Source organism: Temnothorax longispinosus, chromosome 9 (assembly GCF_030848805.1).
Source record: "Temnothorax longispinosus isolate EJ_2023e chromosome 9, Tlon_JGU_v1, whole genome shotgun sequence".
Lineage (NCBI taxonomy): Eukaryota > Metazoa > Arthropoda > Insecta > Hymenoptera > Formicidae > Temnothorax > Temnothorax longispinosus.
In genome coordinates, this window is record NC_092366.1 from 17,835,196 (window position 1) to 17,849,821 (window position 14,626).

The 14,626-nt window shown below is 38.3% G+C and overlaps 4 protein-coding genes across 8 annotated transcripts in view; 1 reads left to right on the forward strand and 3 right to left on the reverse strand.

Annotated features, from left to right (window-relative positions):
* Positions 1–14,626, reverse strand: part of Rps12 (ribosomal protein S12) — a 224,029-nt gene that overhangs the window by 11,863 nt on the left and 197,540 nt on the right. The window lies entirely within an intron of this gene.
* On the forward strand, positions 346–2,511 carry LOC139819364 (RAB6A-GEF complex partner protein 2). 2 transcript variants are annotated; one of them, XM_071788641.1, is made up of 6 exons: positions 346–726; positions 795–916; positions 1,000–1,107; positions 1,231–1,380; positions 1,464–1,576; positions 1,666–2,511. In XM_071788641.1, the coding sequence occupies exons 1-6, from the start codon at positions 605–607 to the stop codon at positions 2,209–2,211; spliced, it is 1,161 nt and encodes a 386-aa protein (XP_071644742.1). In that variant the 5' UTR covers positions 346–604; the 3' UTR covers positions 2,212–2,511. The 2 variants fall into 2 exon arrangements, with proteins under 2 accessions (XP_071644742.1, XP_071644743.1); XM_071788642.1 differs by having other exon boundaries at positions 1,681–2,511.
* Positions 2,589–9,903, reverse strand: Sage (salivary gland-expressed bHLH). 2 transcript variants are annotated; one of them, XM_071788647.1, is made up of 4 exons: positions 8,773–9,903; positions 8,081–8,216; positions 7,686–7,883; positions 2,589–3,670 (listed from the first exon to the last, which is right to left on the reverse strand). In XM_071788647.1, exons 1-4 carry the CDS (start codon positions 8,875–8,877, stop codon positions 3,249–3,251), a joined length of 861 nt encoding a protein of 286 aa, XP_071644748.1. In that variant the 5' UTR covers positions 8,878–9,903; the 3' UTR covers positions 2,589–3,248. The 2 variants fall into 2 exon arrangements, with proteins under 2 accessions (XP_071644748.1, XP_071644747.1); XM_071788646.1 differs by having other exon boundaries at positions 7,656–7,883.
* Akhr (Adipokinetic hormone receptor) lies at positions 9,961–14,087 on the reverse strand. Of its 2 annotated transcripts, none has more exons than XM_071788643.1 (6): positions 13,332–14,087; positions 11,728–11,935; positions 11,310–11,404; positions 10,900–11,195; positions 10,372–10,512; positions 9,961–10,242 (listed from the first exon to the last, which is right to left on the reverse strand). In XM_071788643.1, exons 1-6 carry the CDS (start codon positions 13,613–13,615, stop codon positions 10,145–10,147), a joined length of 1,122 nt encoding a protein of 373 aa, XP_071644744.1. In that variant the 5' UTR covers positions 13,616–14,087; the 3' UTR covers positions 9,961–10,144. The 2 variants fall into 2 exon arrangements, with proteins under 2 accessions (XP_071644744.1, XP_071644745.1); XM_071788644.1 differs by having other exon boundaries at positions 10,327–10,512.

Genomic DNA, 14,626 nt, shown 5'->3' on the forward strand with positions numbered 1-14,626 from the left:
ATATGACACCTGTATATCCTAGAAAACACCAGTGTGCTTTATATATAAGAGAAAGGTTTTTCTCTGCAATGATAACAGTTATCACTTGATGGATAATCAAACTCAAATGATAATAAAATTACATTTTAAATTGAAATATTATCAGGCCTATGCGTACATACATGTTTATAAAACAATAGAATAATAATAAATCATAAGATTAGTATTATATTACGGAGCTACCTAAATTTTAATAGTCACGCAAACTTCTATACGAACCGACTGTGGATAGGATATAGCGTGTTACCCATTGGAAATATTCGTGGACATGGCTACGTAGTTCAACGTCTAACGTTCTGTACCAAGAGACGCCAGTGAAGTCAGTAGGGTTAGGTTATTAACGAAATATCTATAAACATTTTCCCCGTAAATTTAGAAATGAAATTGGAGCGAGTTGTGAATAAATTGACAAAGTGGTACGACATATATTGATTTAATTTAAATATGTAGATACTCAGACCATTGAATGAATGTGATGGATTACGAGAAGATTGAATCTCAGTGACAAGATTGTCATCTCATGATTGGGAAAAGTACGTATGTCTCTATCTAAAAGAGAGCCAATATGATAGAAATCACGGCAAAACTCGTCCGAGGTCCTGTGTATTTTTCCGGAGAGATTATAGAATGTTTGGTCACGTTCACCAATCCCCCGAACCCAAATCATCAAATATCACAAAGCCACAGGTAAAGAATCATAATGCTAGCTGTAAGCAATGAACTTATTGTTCGTAACATCAATTGTTTTTCCACAGTGATTTATTCGAGAGTCTCGCATGGGCGAGTGCACAGGTCCATTGCCAGTGTACAATCAACAGCAAAATGGTCCTTTCAGAGAAAATAAATACTGCAGCTCGTTCAGTGGCAATTAACGCAAGTACGAATTTAGAAGAAATGCCTTTTATCCTTTCTGCTTTATTTTTACTAATTGTGTCTACATTTATTACGACTTTGTTACAGATACTACCTTTGCGCCATGGCAGCAAGACAATGGACACGTAGTACTGAATACAAAGCCAAAGATCTTGTGTTGCGACTTAAGACTGTCACCTGGAGAAAGTAAGACCTGTAAGTTTTTTATTATTCTAATTAAATTTTAATATTTGGAATTGTGTTTTAAATATTTCTATTTAATAATTCCTCTTGTATATTTTGTGTTCTTTTAAGTTTACTAAATTCTTTTGTTAACAGATATTTATCGTGAGGCAATACCAAGCGACGCTCCACCTTCGTACAGAGGGCAGGCTGTGAAATATTCTTATAAGATCACAATTGGAACACAAAGAGTGAATACAGTTATAAAACTGCTGCGAGTACCGTTCAGGGTGCTTTCTTTAAGCGGTAATATTTTAAAGGATTTTTGATAGAAAAATGATAATACCTTTGTGACATAAAGTCTGTATAATTTATATATTGCTTTACAGAATTGCCAGAAATAACAGCATGTAACGATAGCGTAGATCTGAGTCCGAACAATCCGTTTATGGAAACGCAGAACAGGGAAACTCCACTAGATATCGCTCTACAAACGCTGCAGGTTATACGCTATTCTTTGTGTAATCTTAAGAAGTACTTGCACTTAAAGTTGATTTAAAAATTTTATATAGTGCTAACATAACTGTGTAGTCTACAACGTTTCAGAATTTAACAGCCAGACGCAGTCCGAACTTTTACAACGTGACGAACGGCCGTGGGCGCGTGGTGCGGTTCTGCCTCTTCAAGAATTCCTACAAACTCGGCGAGGACATTGTCGGAACCTTCGATTTTTCGAACGCGACTGTATCCTGCGTTCAGGTGTCTGTGTCTTTACAGTCAGAGGAACACGTGTCCGAGGAGTACAAGCGAGGGAAGACCGCTACGCCGACCCTGATCAGCTACAACAAGCATCACGAGATGTGTCTCGGTCTCAAATATTCGCATCTGGTGCTACCGATACCCTTGCATGTCACACCGGATTTTACTACCGATTTGGTAACGCTCAAGTGGCGATTGCATTTCGAGTTTGTCACAACGCCGAAATTGATGGACATGCCCGGTGAGAACACCATAAGCTGGCATGGACCTTCGACTCTGGATGTCGAAACGATGATTTGGGATCTTCCACTGCATATCCATCCAACCACTACTCCGCCGAACATGGCGCAACAGACGAAATACAACACCGTCATATAGGCATCATAACGTAGCATATATGGATGTTATTTAATCAGTGCATATAAAAGAAGCGAAGTATCGGTACTTTTGGTGCAGGTGCAATCAACAGAAAATAACTTAAACTTACAGTCACATATTCTACGTTTCATGATTTTTATGTGATAGGTATGCGAATTATTGTTATTCCATGATGGTTTAGAAAATTTGTATTCTGTATGATAATTTATTATATATATGAGGAAGATATATTTTCATATAATTATGTATATATAAATAAAAAAGAATTATATGTAATAAAGGAGAAAAACGTTAGAATAATTTGAGCACTTTTGTATCTATGATATATAAATTTTATAATAGCATCTTTGACTTTATAGCATTTATTTCTATTCGGAGTGATGGTTTCTTCGGAGACTAATGACTTTGCAGAAATGATATATTACACAGCGACGAAGAAAAATAAACAGGCTACCTTAATCTTTATAAATAATGTACATTGTCTATAAATTTTTCTTTTTTATGATTCATGAGAATATTCTTTTTAACTGTACTTTTTTTACATTTTCCTGCAATCTTATCTTTGCTATTTTTCTCTCGAAAATCTAAGTGTTTACTGCTTGTTATTTATATGATTCTTAATGTCTAAATGTTTTCGAAGTCAATAGATTCAAATCTGAGAAAAAAATTGCCAAGTTTAGAATAACTATTCTAATTCCTTCGTTCGTAAAAAGTCGCAGTTAATAAAAATAAACCCCGCAAACAATTGATAAATTAAAAAAAGATTGATAAAAGTTCAAAAATAGTTATTTATATGATTCTTAATATTTAAATGTTCTTGAAGTCAATTCAAATCTGAGGCAAAAATTGTTAAGTTTAGAATAACAATTCTAATTCCTTTGTTGAAGGTAAACATTTTGTATTTTGGACCATGAATGTTTATTCCTTCTAAAAGAATTAACTTCTTGCTCTTAGAAATCCATAATATTACAAAATAAATTTTATCAACTTTTTTAATTCATCAATTTTTTACGAGGGCTCGTTCTCGAAGCGATGAGCTAGTGACGTGCTTCGTAAGAGAACTGTCGGTCCTCTTGATCAACCGGCAATCTCGGCTGCAGAGGCGGTATCAAAGTCGGCGGCGATGGGGTGGCGAAGGGCGCGTGGTAATCGTATCGGTAGTAAAGGGACTCCCATCGGGCTGCAGCCGGATGTTGCACCTCGAAAGACGTCGGCGGACCCGATGGGGCCGCGTAATAGCCGCTGGCACGATCGGGCATGCTTGGTACGTAGCTGTACTGCGGCTCCAGCAGGCTCTGCAGATGCCTGATGTACGTGATGGCGTGGCGCAGCGACTCGATCTTGGAGAGCTTCTTGCCGGGCGGCTTGCATATCGGCAGCTTCGACCGCAACAGCTCAAATGCGCGGTTCATGTCGCGCATTCGGGTCCGTTCGCGATCGCAGGCAGACTTCTTGTAGTCTGAAATCGTTAATTACGTCGGGGTTAACGACTGTTCTTGCTCGCGCGCACTCGTCGTCGTCGTCGTCGTTGTCGGTGTATTGTCGCGCGACAACGACCTGCCCGAATGATGGAACGAATCGGTTCGGGTGTTTTTCCAGGACGGACAAGCTAAAATCGAACTTTTTAGAAAAGCACTTTAGCTTCATGTAGAGACGCTGATATATTACATGTAAAAATTTCGGATTTAAGGCGAAGGAATTTGGCTTTCGAAGGAATTTGATGATTTTAGTCATCCTAACTAGCAGAAAGTTTTAAAAAACGTCTTAAAGACATCACAAAGATATTTAAAAGACATAATTTTTTGGATGTTTTTTAAGCGTTTTTAAAACGTTTTTTTAGAAGCTTCTGCTAGCTGGGATATTTATATATTTTTTGCGAATAAGGCACATTTTTTTCCTAATTTGTGTATGGTATATAAAAGAGAATAATCTTTTTCCTACAAAATAATTTTTGTTTATTTGTTTTGTGCTGAATTAATAAGACATAAAACAATACTGTAACATTTTGTATAAAATTGTATGAGAAGTTATTTACGGAATCATCTATATCTTGTAATTCGCGAGACATTCCTGTTGCAAAAACAAAAAAAAGAAGCCAATATGACTAATAAAAATGAATATAAATTTTAGATATTTATCTTATAAAAATGTCAAAAGAAGAAACAAATTGTAAAATAAAATTGAGAAAAATCTTTACCAGTAATCTCTTTTAAATGAAAGCAAATTTTGAAACGGGGTCGGGAGAAATATTTAAGAATGACGAACATCAAAGCTAGTCGCAAAGGTTAGAGTTAAAATTATATATATCTAATTTAATATATGTTAATTATAATATAATTTATATATATTAAATAAAAATAAAAGGAATCTTTGTGCAAATATTTTTTCGTAACATGAACTTATAACTTCTCGTGGCTTGTATATCTATTAATTTCGTACAGTCTTGTTTATTATTTGTAATTTATACCTAAGCTTATCCTCCTACAGCGTGCGTCGCGAAAAAAATCAAGCAATAATTAAGATCATGTGGAAGTAATTAAGATCACGATCTATCTCAAGATAACTGTTTATAGATATTACCGGTTTTATTACAATTGACGCAAAATGAATTGTATTATTCATCTCTCATTGTCAGATGTTCAAACAGCGTTAATCGAGATGTGCTGAATTAATTTATTTCGCGGAAATCAATGTTAGCATGACGTTCCATTTGGATTATATGCGCATATTACACGTAGCTGCAGCTACATGTACAATTCCGCGTAAAAAGTCTGTGTAATAGTACAGAGTAATCTAATTATATTTTATTTTATTTATTCTATGTATTTTAACGTCCAAGAGATGTTGCGTGATTCGCGTAAAATACACAGACTAATAATAAAATAAAAATATAAGATAAAACGTGTAAAAAGATATGTAGAGTGCATGTAAAACAGCTGTAAAATAATGCTCTTTACTGAAAGGAATGCGACTGAACGACGCGCAGTATTTTCGATTGCCTTTGCCGCACACGCGTAAGAGAATGATGGTGATACGTGTGATGCCTCAAGGCGCGGACACGAATTATTTTCACGTGGTTCAGGATTCAACTATGAGCTCGAATACTGGATTTGGAACAAAGATCCGATATCACGGCAAGACATTGGAATCGAAGCAGAGCTCGGTCGAAATAGCGCTTGTGACGACGTGCAGCGGCTTCGAAGGCGTTGATCAAAGTAAGAAATAAGAAGGTGTAAAGCATCTCTCTCGCGATCATTCAATAAATCCGAACATCAAATAGAAGAATAATTATCAAATCGATCAAATCAAGTATATGCTATTACGATATTTTATTAATTTAGTGAATAAAAAAGCTGTCTATAGGTGACAATAAATGAAAAAACTTTTATCATTAATTTTATAAACAAAAACTTGTTTCGAAAATTAATAATAAAATTTATCTTATCTACTTGCCTTTCAAACTTACTCAAAAATGAGCATAAATTTATGAATTGACATTGTATATTAATTTTATAAGCTGATGTACAAGATAAATTATACAGTTGATAAAATGTATAACATGTCCCTATTCCGAAGATAAGGAGGGCCGTCAGGACATTTGCGTAGAAACCGAAACTATCGGGCTTCTCAACGATTCATCATCTCTAACGCGGCGGGAAGATGTTCCATCGATCGTTCAGGACGATTCTGAGAAATTTGCGGAATTTCCGCATGCCGAGGATGATCGTCGGGAAACCGTGCAGAAGGTCGTGTGCAATTCGCAAGAATTGCGAAGGCAGGTGGAGCGCGGCTGCAAGAGCGTCGACCGGAAACGGAGCTGCGGCGATCGCGTCGTCGAGATCGAGGAGGAAGAAGAGAAGTGCGGTAGTAGCTGGTGGAGGGACGGCGGCCAAACAATTCTGCAGTTTTTCGCCAAGATCCTGGGGAAACGCGGCGGAATAGGCGCCAGGGGACCGGCGGGCTACGTCTTACCTACCGGCAAGCAGCCTGGCAAGCGTGTCAAGCGTGTCTCCAGGGGCGGCAAAGGCCATAACGGATGCAGAAGAGACGTCGATAGGGGTATACGGCTGAAGCGAGTCGACAACGGCTACATTGCGAATCACGTATATAGGTATATAATGGTTTGGCGAGTATACTTGTTGTTTAAAAATTCTAAAAATGTCAAAATTTAAAACAAAATTTTAGCTAAAGTGAAATTCTGCAGTTCTAAATAGCAACTGTAAGTTAACCCAGCTAGTAGAAAGTTTCTAAAAGACGTCTTAAAGACATCAAAAGACGACATAATTTTTCAGGCATTTTTTAAGTGTTTTTTGAAGAGCGTAGACGTATTTTATAAGCTTCTACTAGCTGGGATGGGAAGTAGCATCGAAGGTGGTTGATTAATCAAAATATAAGTGTTGAACTTCAAACATTTAGAGGAGAGAAATTAGGTAGAGAAAAATTGTCAGTTGAAAGAAAAAGATCAAAGAAAAATTAATTTGAAGCTCGATATCGCGCATGATTCATTATTACAAGTTCATGCAAAAATGAAGTGCTATATACACGGCATGCATTTGAGACTTCCGCCCGATTTGCAAGCTTTAGAATTGATTACAAAAGTGCGAGAGTCATTATTTTTCTGACTGATTTGTACACGCGATTTTTACGTTATGTAAAATTGTCCGACGTGACGCGATACGCACGCACGTCTGCAAATAATTTCAAACGCGTTACGCGACGCATTGGTATAAAAATGTGCCAGCGATGCCTAAAATCGAATGCAGCCGTGACGCGAAAATATCTTGTCCTTTTTTTTGAAATACGTGCGTACGTTCCGGCCGAATTGATATTCATGCACCATGTCGTACTCGCGCAGGGACGAGGGAAGCCGGCACGACGCCGTGACGGAAAATAAGCCGCGCGAGAAGCAGCAGCAGCAGCAGCAGCAGCAGCATCATCCCTCGATTCTCGTGCGACAGATACAACGGACACGTGACAAAAATCTACGGGTCATGCTGCTGGAGCGGGAGCTGTGCACACGTTTGCCCAAGGCTGCCAGGAGAGACGCGCGTCTAATTGGGAACGGCGGTGTTAACGTCCGGCAATTAAGCAGCCCCCTCTGTTAATTCTCTCACTGTAATAAAACTGGTACTTGGAAAGAGATTTACTTTCATGGATCATTTAGCTCGATCTTCTCACAAATGCGTCTTAACACGTTCACTTTACGATTTACTTCAACGTTCAACGCTACATATATGACAGCCAGAATTTTACAATTCCATGTGTCTAAAACAAATAAAGTTTACTAATTGGGGATGGCCTGTGGCGAGAAAATTTTGAACTCTAGCATGTGGTAACGTGAACGTATTAAGGGTATCATCTATGATAGATATATATGATCGCCAATCTATTCGCGCGGCATTCCTAAGGCACGTAGATTAGTTCAATCGTGGATGTGATCTCACCAGGCAACGAGCAATTCGACATTGCCGCACCTTTCTCAGTCTGCGACGGCTCCCGGTGCACCGACTTAATGTTGGTCTCGTGGAGCATCTCGAGATGCGGATGGCTGCCAATTATTTCCGGTTCCGGTACTCTAATCACGAGCACTCCCTCGGGATTCTGCTGGCCGCGCGTCTCGAAGCTCGTCTCTTGCCATCTGTCTCTCATGGCCTGCGGTCGTGTTGTTTCGTCTAATGGGAATGTGATATACGCACAGTTAATAACACGATTTCACACTTACCATTAATTATACTATTTACGTGTCAGAAACTAATCGAGCAATTATGTCATTGATAATATTTGGGGATAATGTTTAGCTGATACGTAATAAGAATGAGTAACTTCCTTCGTATTTTGAAGTACACGCTCAAGTACCTCGTATGCGTACCTGCCGCCAATCTTTGATTCACCGTTGATGCGGAACTCGGCGAGCTTGCCTTTTGTTGCTGTTGCTTTGAGTTCTCGTCTAAATCCAGTAACACCGGCGAACGCGCGTAATCTTCATCGTTGCTCTCGTCTTCGGACTGGAATATAAATTCGCCTTTTTCTCTCATTCTTTTTCTCCTATATTTTTGTGCTGATACTTTAAGTTTCTTAATGCGCTGACCTTCTCTTCGTATATTGTACGAAACAAATCGATGTAATCGCGACACGAGATAAATGCGACACTAAAATATTTTTCAGGTATACAGCGTTGTAAAATAATCGTTCAATAGGTATTACGAATTACTGTTGGTTAAGTTGTTTTAACAGTGTATTTTAAATTAAAATACAAGCTATAAAAGACTGAAAATAAAGACAAAACATATAAGAGATTCTCGCAAAATATATATTATTTTGCGAGAAAAGACACGTTTCTCAAAATGCAAGATACATAAATGTAGAAAATTTTGATTCAAAATACGCAGTACGAAAGAATATTTTCCGTCACAAAAGTTTACATCGGTATTTGAGCCCGGACTCGTGCGCAAAGTAAATAAGTAAATAAAAAGATGACGGGGCTATCAGTTGCATTATTGGGCGATATTGCGGAGTTACATTTTTCGCGATAGTGTCGCATCGCACTTCGATTGCCTTTACCTCGTTCTTCGCCGGCTCGGCGCGATATTCTTCCGAATTCTGCTCCATCCCGGACACCCGATCGAGCACAAATAGCACGTCTTCGTTAACCCTGATGTCACCCATCGACGTGCCGAAGAGAAACGTCGTGAAAAACTGACGACTTGGTCCTTCCCGACCAAGTATCGGAAAGCGTTTATCAAGTAGGTCTAGTCGGCTGGGTTTGTCCTCGGATAAGATGTGGATCAGCCACAGACAGTCGTTATTAATGTTAATTTTATCCGTTTATTAAGTATTCAGGTGTTCCGCGCCGGGGGTTCTCAATTTGTCGCAATCAGGTAAAGAGAGGAATGTATCGGAGTTCATATGGGCCCTGCCCAAAGTATCGCGATTATACTATTCTTAATAAAGTGATACTATTCTTAATAACTTGATTGCCATATAAGTAAAACGGAAAGCTAGAAAATTATTATTAATATGACAATACAAGAAAACATAGACATTCGCGAAAATTGAATTTTCTGTAAATATAGCAAATAATCATTATTTTTTGGAGTTTTGGAGTATATATCATAATAATGTTTATCTGTAGCTCTTGCATGAAATTATTTATATTATACGTTATTGTATAGAATTTGGTTACTTTGGAGCAACGATCGAAATCGGAGAACTCGCGTTAATTGTACCATACTTATTAATGCTCGCATAAAAAAAATATATAAAAAAAAAATGTTTCTACCTCCTAAAGGAATTAAATAGGTAGCAATGGCGTTAGATATGGGTGTCCGCACCTGGTGTATAATATTAGCATGCGTATGAGAGTCTCTGGGATGATCGGGATAAAAATGGGAGTACAAACATCAGAACATAATAGACGCCCGGCCGATGGAAATACTAATGAGGTGGAACGGTGCAAGTATAACAGATCGTGAAGAATGACGCACACGTGGGTGGAGAGATGCGACGGGAATTACGAATGCGAGGAGAAAAAAAATTTTGAAATTGCACCGTGCTTTCGTTCAGTTTGTAAAACGGATTCGCGAAGTCAGATATTGTATGTGTATACATTTTCAAGTGATCGAAACTCTTGTAGTGACAATCTTTCTGTGGATATCTACATTTCGTGGATATCTACATCGCTGGCTGTATCCCCTGGAAATATTTCTGTAAAACAGCGAGGTTCTTTGTTCGCAGGTATTTTTCAATAGGTTGTCCATAAATAATTTTTATTAAAAAGTCGTCATATAGAAAGAAATTGCATGTGCTCCGACATTGTTTGTACTGAACGCATTTACACGCCCGCGAATGTATATATGCATCAACTATATTCGCGGTGTATTCTTTATATTCAAAACAGTCCTTCTCAAAATGCAAACTTTGTTTTATTTCCACTTTACCCGAATATCTTTGAACTCGCAAGTCGCGAGATTCTAGAAATAAACGACGATGTTGAAGAGGGTACATCCGACGCGTTCCGACGTGCATCTATATCTGAAAGAAAATGGCAATATAAATATAACGTTTATACTTTCTCGCGACGCGAAAATGTTTGACGGTCGTAACACAAATACACACGTGGTACTCGTGGTAGAGCGATTCAAACTGACAGATTATGATTACCGTAAGTCAACGAATAATCTTTCTTTCTGTATAAAAAACTTGTCAACGCCGAGCGTAATTCCTTGTTAAATGCAAAGTAAATCCAAGGATTAACGCAACTCGTGAGACTGTTTAAGAGACTTAGAATAGTGAAGGCAGCTCCTGCAAATTATAACACGTACAAGTACAATGAGATAAGAATTAATAAATAATTTAATGCCCTAGAGAAACATTAGATCCGAAAAATAAATACTGGGAAATTTCGTTTTCTACTCTCGCACATATATATATTTACACATTTGCCTATAATAATATAAATTTATAAATTAAGCCAATAATATATAATAATAAATTAATATTGTTATAAGCGTTATGAATTGTGCAATCAATTAATTGTAATTTCATTAAAAAGATATTAATTAGAATTTTCGAATCGCTGAATATTATATAATGACCAATATCACTTTCTAATTAATAGTATTTTTTAATTATACTATTACAATTTGTTACTGCATTTGATACTGCATTTGATACTGCAAAGATATTTACCAGTGACAAATGACGAAGTGGAAGCTTTAGGGTCCCACGTTGCCCATAGCTCACACCCGATAAAAGGGGTATTGGTGATGATGTATAAACTAACTACAATGATCATTTGTTTTACAGTATTGATCATCGCCTTGGAGATAAGGGGATCTCGATTTCGTTGAAAAAAACTGGCCTTGTTACTTTTGTTGAGATCAACGACACCCGACATTTTACTGCTCGTCCATATCGATACGCATATTCTCGTGTAAGTATATACGAGCACTATGAAGGGTAATAGGAACTGCGTAACACTGTACCTATAATTAAATCCAGACATCACATCGCTTAAGTCTATCGATATTATTAAACGCTACGAAAAAATATATATATTTTAAAATATAATGTAAACCATATGGATGAGTGGATATTACCAAGTAATATAAGCTCTCTCGCCATATTGCAGGTAAAAGGTGGCCCAACACTCCCAAACGCCGGGCGATATTTCCGTGTACGAGAATATAACAATCTAAAATTATTGAACGAAAAGAAATCTGTAATTTGCCGCAACAAAGATAACGACATTTACAATTGTCCGACAGCCGCGGGCCCGAGATACATTTATCAAAAACGTCAAGAAATTCGTGAAGCGCATAATGCATTTATAAGCGACAAGTTCCATACAAGCATTCTCATAAATTAGCGTGTCGACGCTATTGAATTTGCGCCCGCTGTCTACATAGGATAAAAATTAATATCTCAAGTAAACCGATTCACTCTCGGGCGCGAGGCAAGGTGGATCATGTGAACGGAATACATCTCACGGAGGTGCGAATTAAATTTTCAACGAACCTGCGGTACGCACAGTGTAGCGGCAAGCGCCCACGCCCCGTACACCATCATTTTCGATCTTCGAGATGTGATGCGGCAGTAACTGAAGGGGTGGCAGATGGCATAATACCTGTCCATCGCGATCACCGTCAGGATATAGGAACTGAGATACAGGCCGAACGGCTGTCCGAATTTGATCAGTTTACAGAGCACCGCTCCACCCTGAAATCTGACGGTCGTACCATCAAATTTGTTTAATCGCGCTGCTCTAGATGAGAGCAGATTTCTGCGATAGAACTTTACACAAATTTGTACGTCAGAGATACGTCGAAGTTGTGTATAAAAAAGGTCAAATGGATAAAAATGCGAATATAAAGCGTAGATGATAGAGAAGTTTAGGTTTGATCTTTGATTGAGATGATATTTTTTACAATATTTAGAACTAATATTAACAGGCCAATATCGGGTTGGAAATACCTATTCGATAACTAAAAACTGTCTCATATATTTATAGTGTATTACATCGCGATTGTTATTTACCTCTGTTATTTGCTTCTCAATATTATTGGAATCGTGCCAAGTTTATATTTGTGTGAAAACAATAAAGTATTTACGGTAAGATTTTGATTAAAATGGCAGATGATATTGGGCAGTGAAAGCTAAACGTTAGAGAGACTCCTGTCTGGATTAATCCTATCATACATCATATCTCGATGGATAAATATAATTTTCTAACATCAATCAAAGTGTCAATATACACGATTATGCTGGGAAAAATACAAAGTGCTCTTTTTAAGGTCCGTCCTGATTTTAGAACTTTTAGATGGTTATTCGCCGATGGTTAATCGCGACGCCGTCAATCATTGATTAAGCTTGACTCAAAAAAGATTTCTGATTTATTTTAGTCATTATATGTATTATACATGTATACATCACGTATTCTTTCATCAAGAGCTATAAATATCAACTTTAAAATTTATTTTGCCACTTTTGTTTCTTTCACACTGGCTCTAAAATATGTGGTTCTCCACAACGAAAAATATCATTACAGTTAAAAGAAACTCTTCACCGTTCGAGTATATAAATCAATTAATATTCCTTTCTCTCTCTTTCTCTCTCTCAAAAAGTCGAAAAGTATTTAATTAATTTTCTTGTTTCTAAAGATTTCTAATATGTATTATATTTATAATAATTTCACCGTGTAATGTACATACAATAGATATGCGAAAGTTATATAATTTCGATAAATTTTATTACATTCTGCGATTAGTTTTCTGCCCAATTTCTCGTAGCAACTTTTTAAATGTCCAGATTTAGGTGATATAGATAATTCAAACACTTGGATTCGAGTAATCAAATAATCATTGTTTTGCATAGCTAGATATTATTTTAATATTTACGGTTCCCGTACCATCTTTTCAAATGCGTTTTTTTTTTTAATATAAAGTAATTGAATAAAAGAAGTGGTACCAGTGCGCTATCATAGTTGACATCGTATGTTGTTGCAGATAAACAAACGCGCTCGGTGTACTTCCTGCATATCGCCTTCGACACGAATTTACGCATTGGTCAACGAAAGCTCATTAAAGAATCACAAGGTTAGCCGGAATGACAATGCAGCTTACCTGAACGTTATGTCCCAGGCGAGCTGCGGCAGAACGTCGAGCAGACCCGTCAACAGGTCGGCCACGCTCAGGTGCAAGATGAAGAAGTACATCCTGGTGAACTTTCGTCGCTGATAACGCCGCCGGATGTAAAGGGCCAGCAGGACCAGGGCATTGCCGAGGAGGGTGATGAGGAATATGCTGGTCAGAACCGCGATTTCCCACCTGGCGAGGTACTCGTCCCTCGCGTCGTCCGCCGACTCCGAAGACGACGTCAACGACGAGGAATTAAAATCCTGCGACATATCTCCGAAGCACTCCTCTCGTGCGCGATTCTCCCGACCCACCGCCTCGTCATTTAGCCGATACTCGCCCGACGAGGGAGAGAAAAAATAAAAAAAGAAGAGAGGAAGAAAAAGAAAAGAGAAACTCCGGAGATCGTCCGTGCGAATCCACGCCTGCTACGAGCGCGCGACGTGAAACTCGTGCGATTGAATATTTATACGGTATTTCCGGTATTAACGGTAGCGTGACAACGCTCGTTCTCCGACGCGACGACGCGGAATGCCTCTTCTGGGAGGTGTCATCGCGAAACGCACCGATCGGAATCACGTGGAGGAAAAAAACGCGGTTGGAGCGAAATTCGCGTGGAGGCACCGACGTAATTCGTAATTGACGCGGTTTCTACGCAAAAACTGCGCAAATAGTCTCGTTGATACCCGCGAACTACGCGAGTTTCGCGCAACGTCGACACTGCGCTCTCGGCCCGACCGCGTCGCGCTTTGCCTCGTATCGGCCAAGGCGCAGTGGAAGGATCGAGTCCGACTGGAAGGATCCGAGGAAAAACAGCGTTACGTGATGAGGGTATATAAAATCGTACGTAGATTACACGTGCGTGTACATGATTGAGCTTCTTTTCTTTTCGACTCGCTGAATTGATCGCCCGGCAACCAATGGAAAGTTCCTCGTTGGATATTCAACGCAATTCCGATGGTCTAAAAAAAGCGTCTCAACCGTTGACCGTATTATTATACTGCGAGACAACCCAAATTGACGTTCCATTTCGAAATGAGCACGATAATTTCAGGCAATGCGAGAGATTATCATCAAACTGTTGTTTGAATAAATGAGAATCTTCGATGTTGTATATTGGTACTTTACCTAAAATCACTGTGTCAACATGATGTTATGCTAAACGATTTTAATAATTATGAAGATGATTGTAATATCATTGTCCATTACTTCTATTTCTATATCGCACTTAAACGTATCGGTTATGTTAACAAGACTGATCTTTAAATGGAATTCTTTGCCAG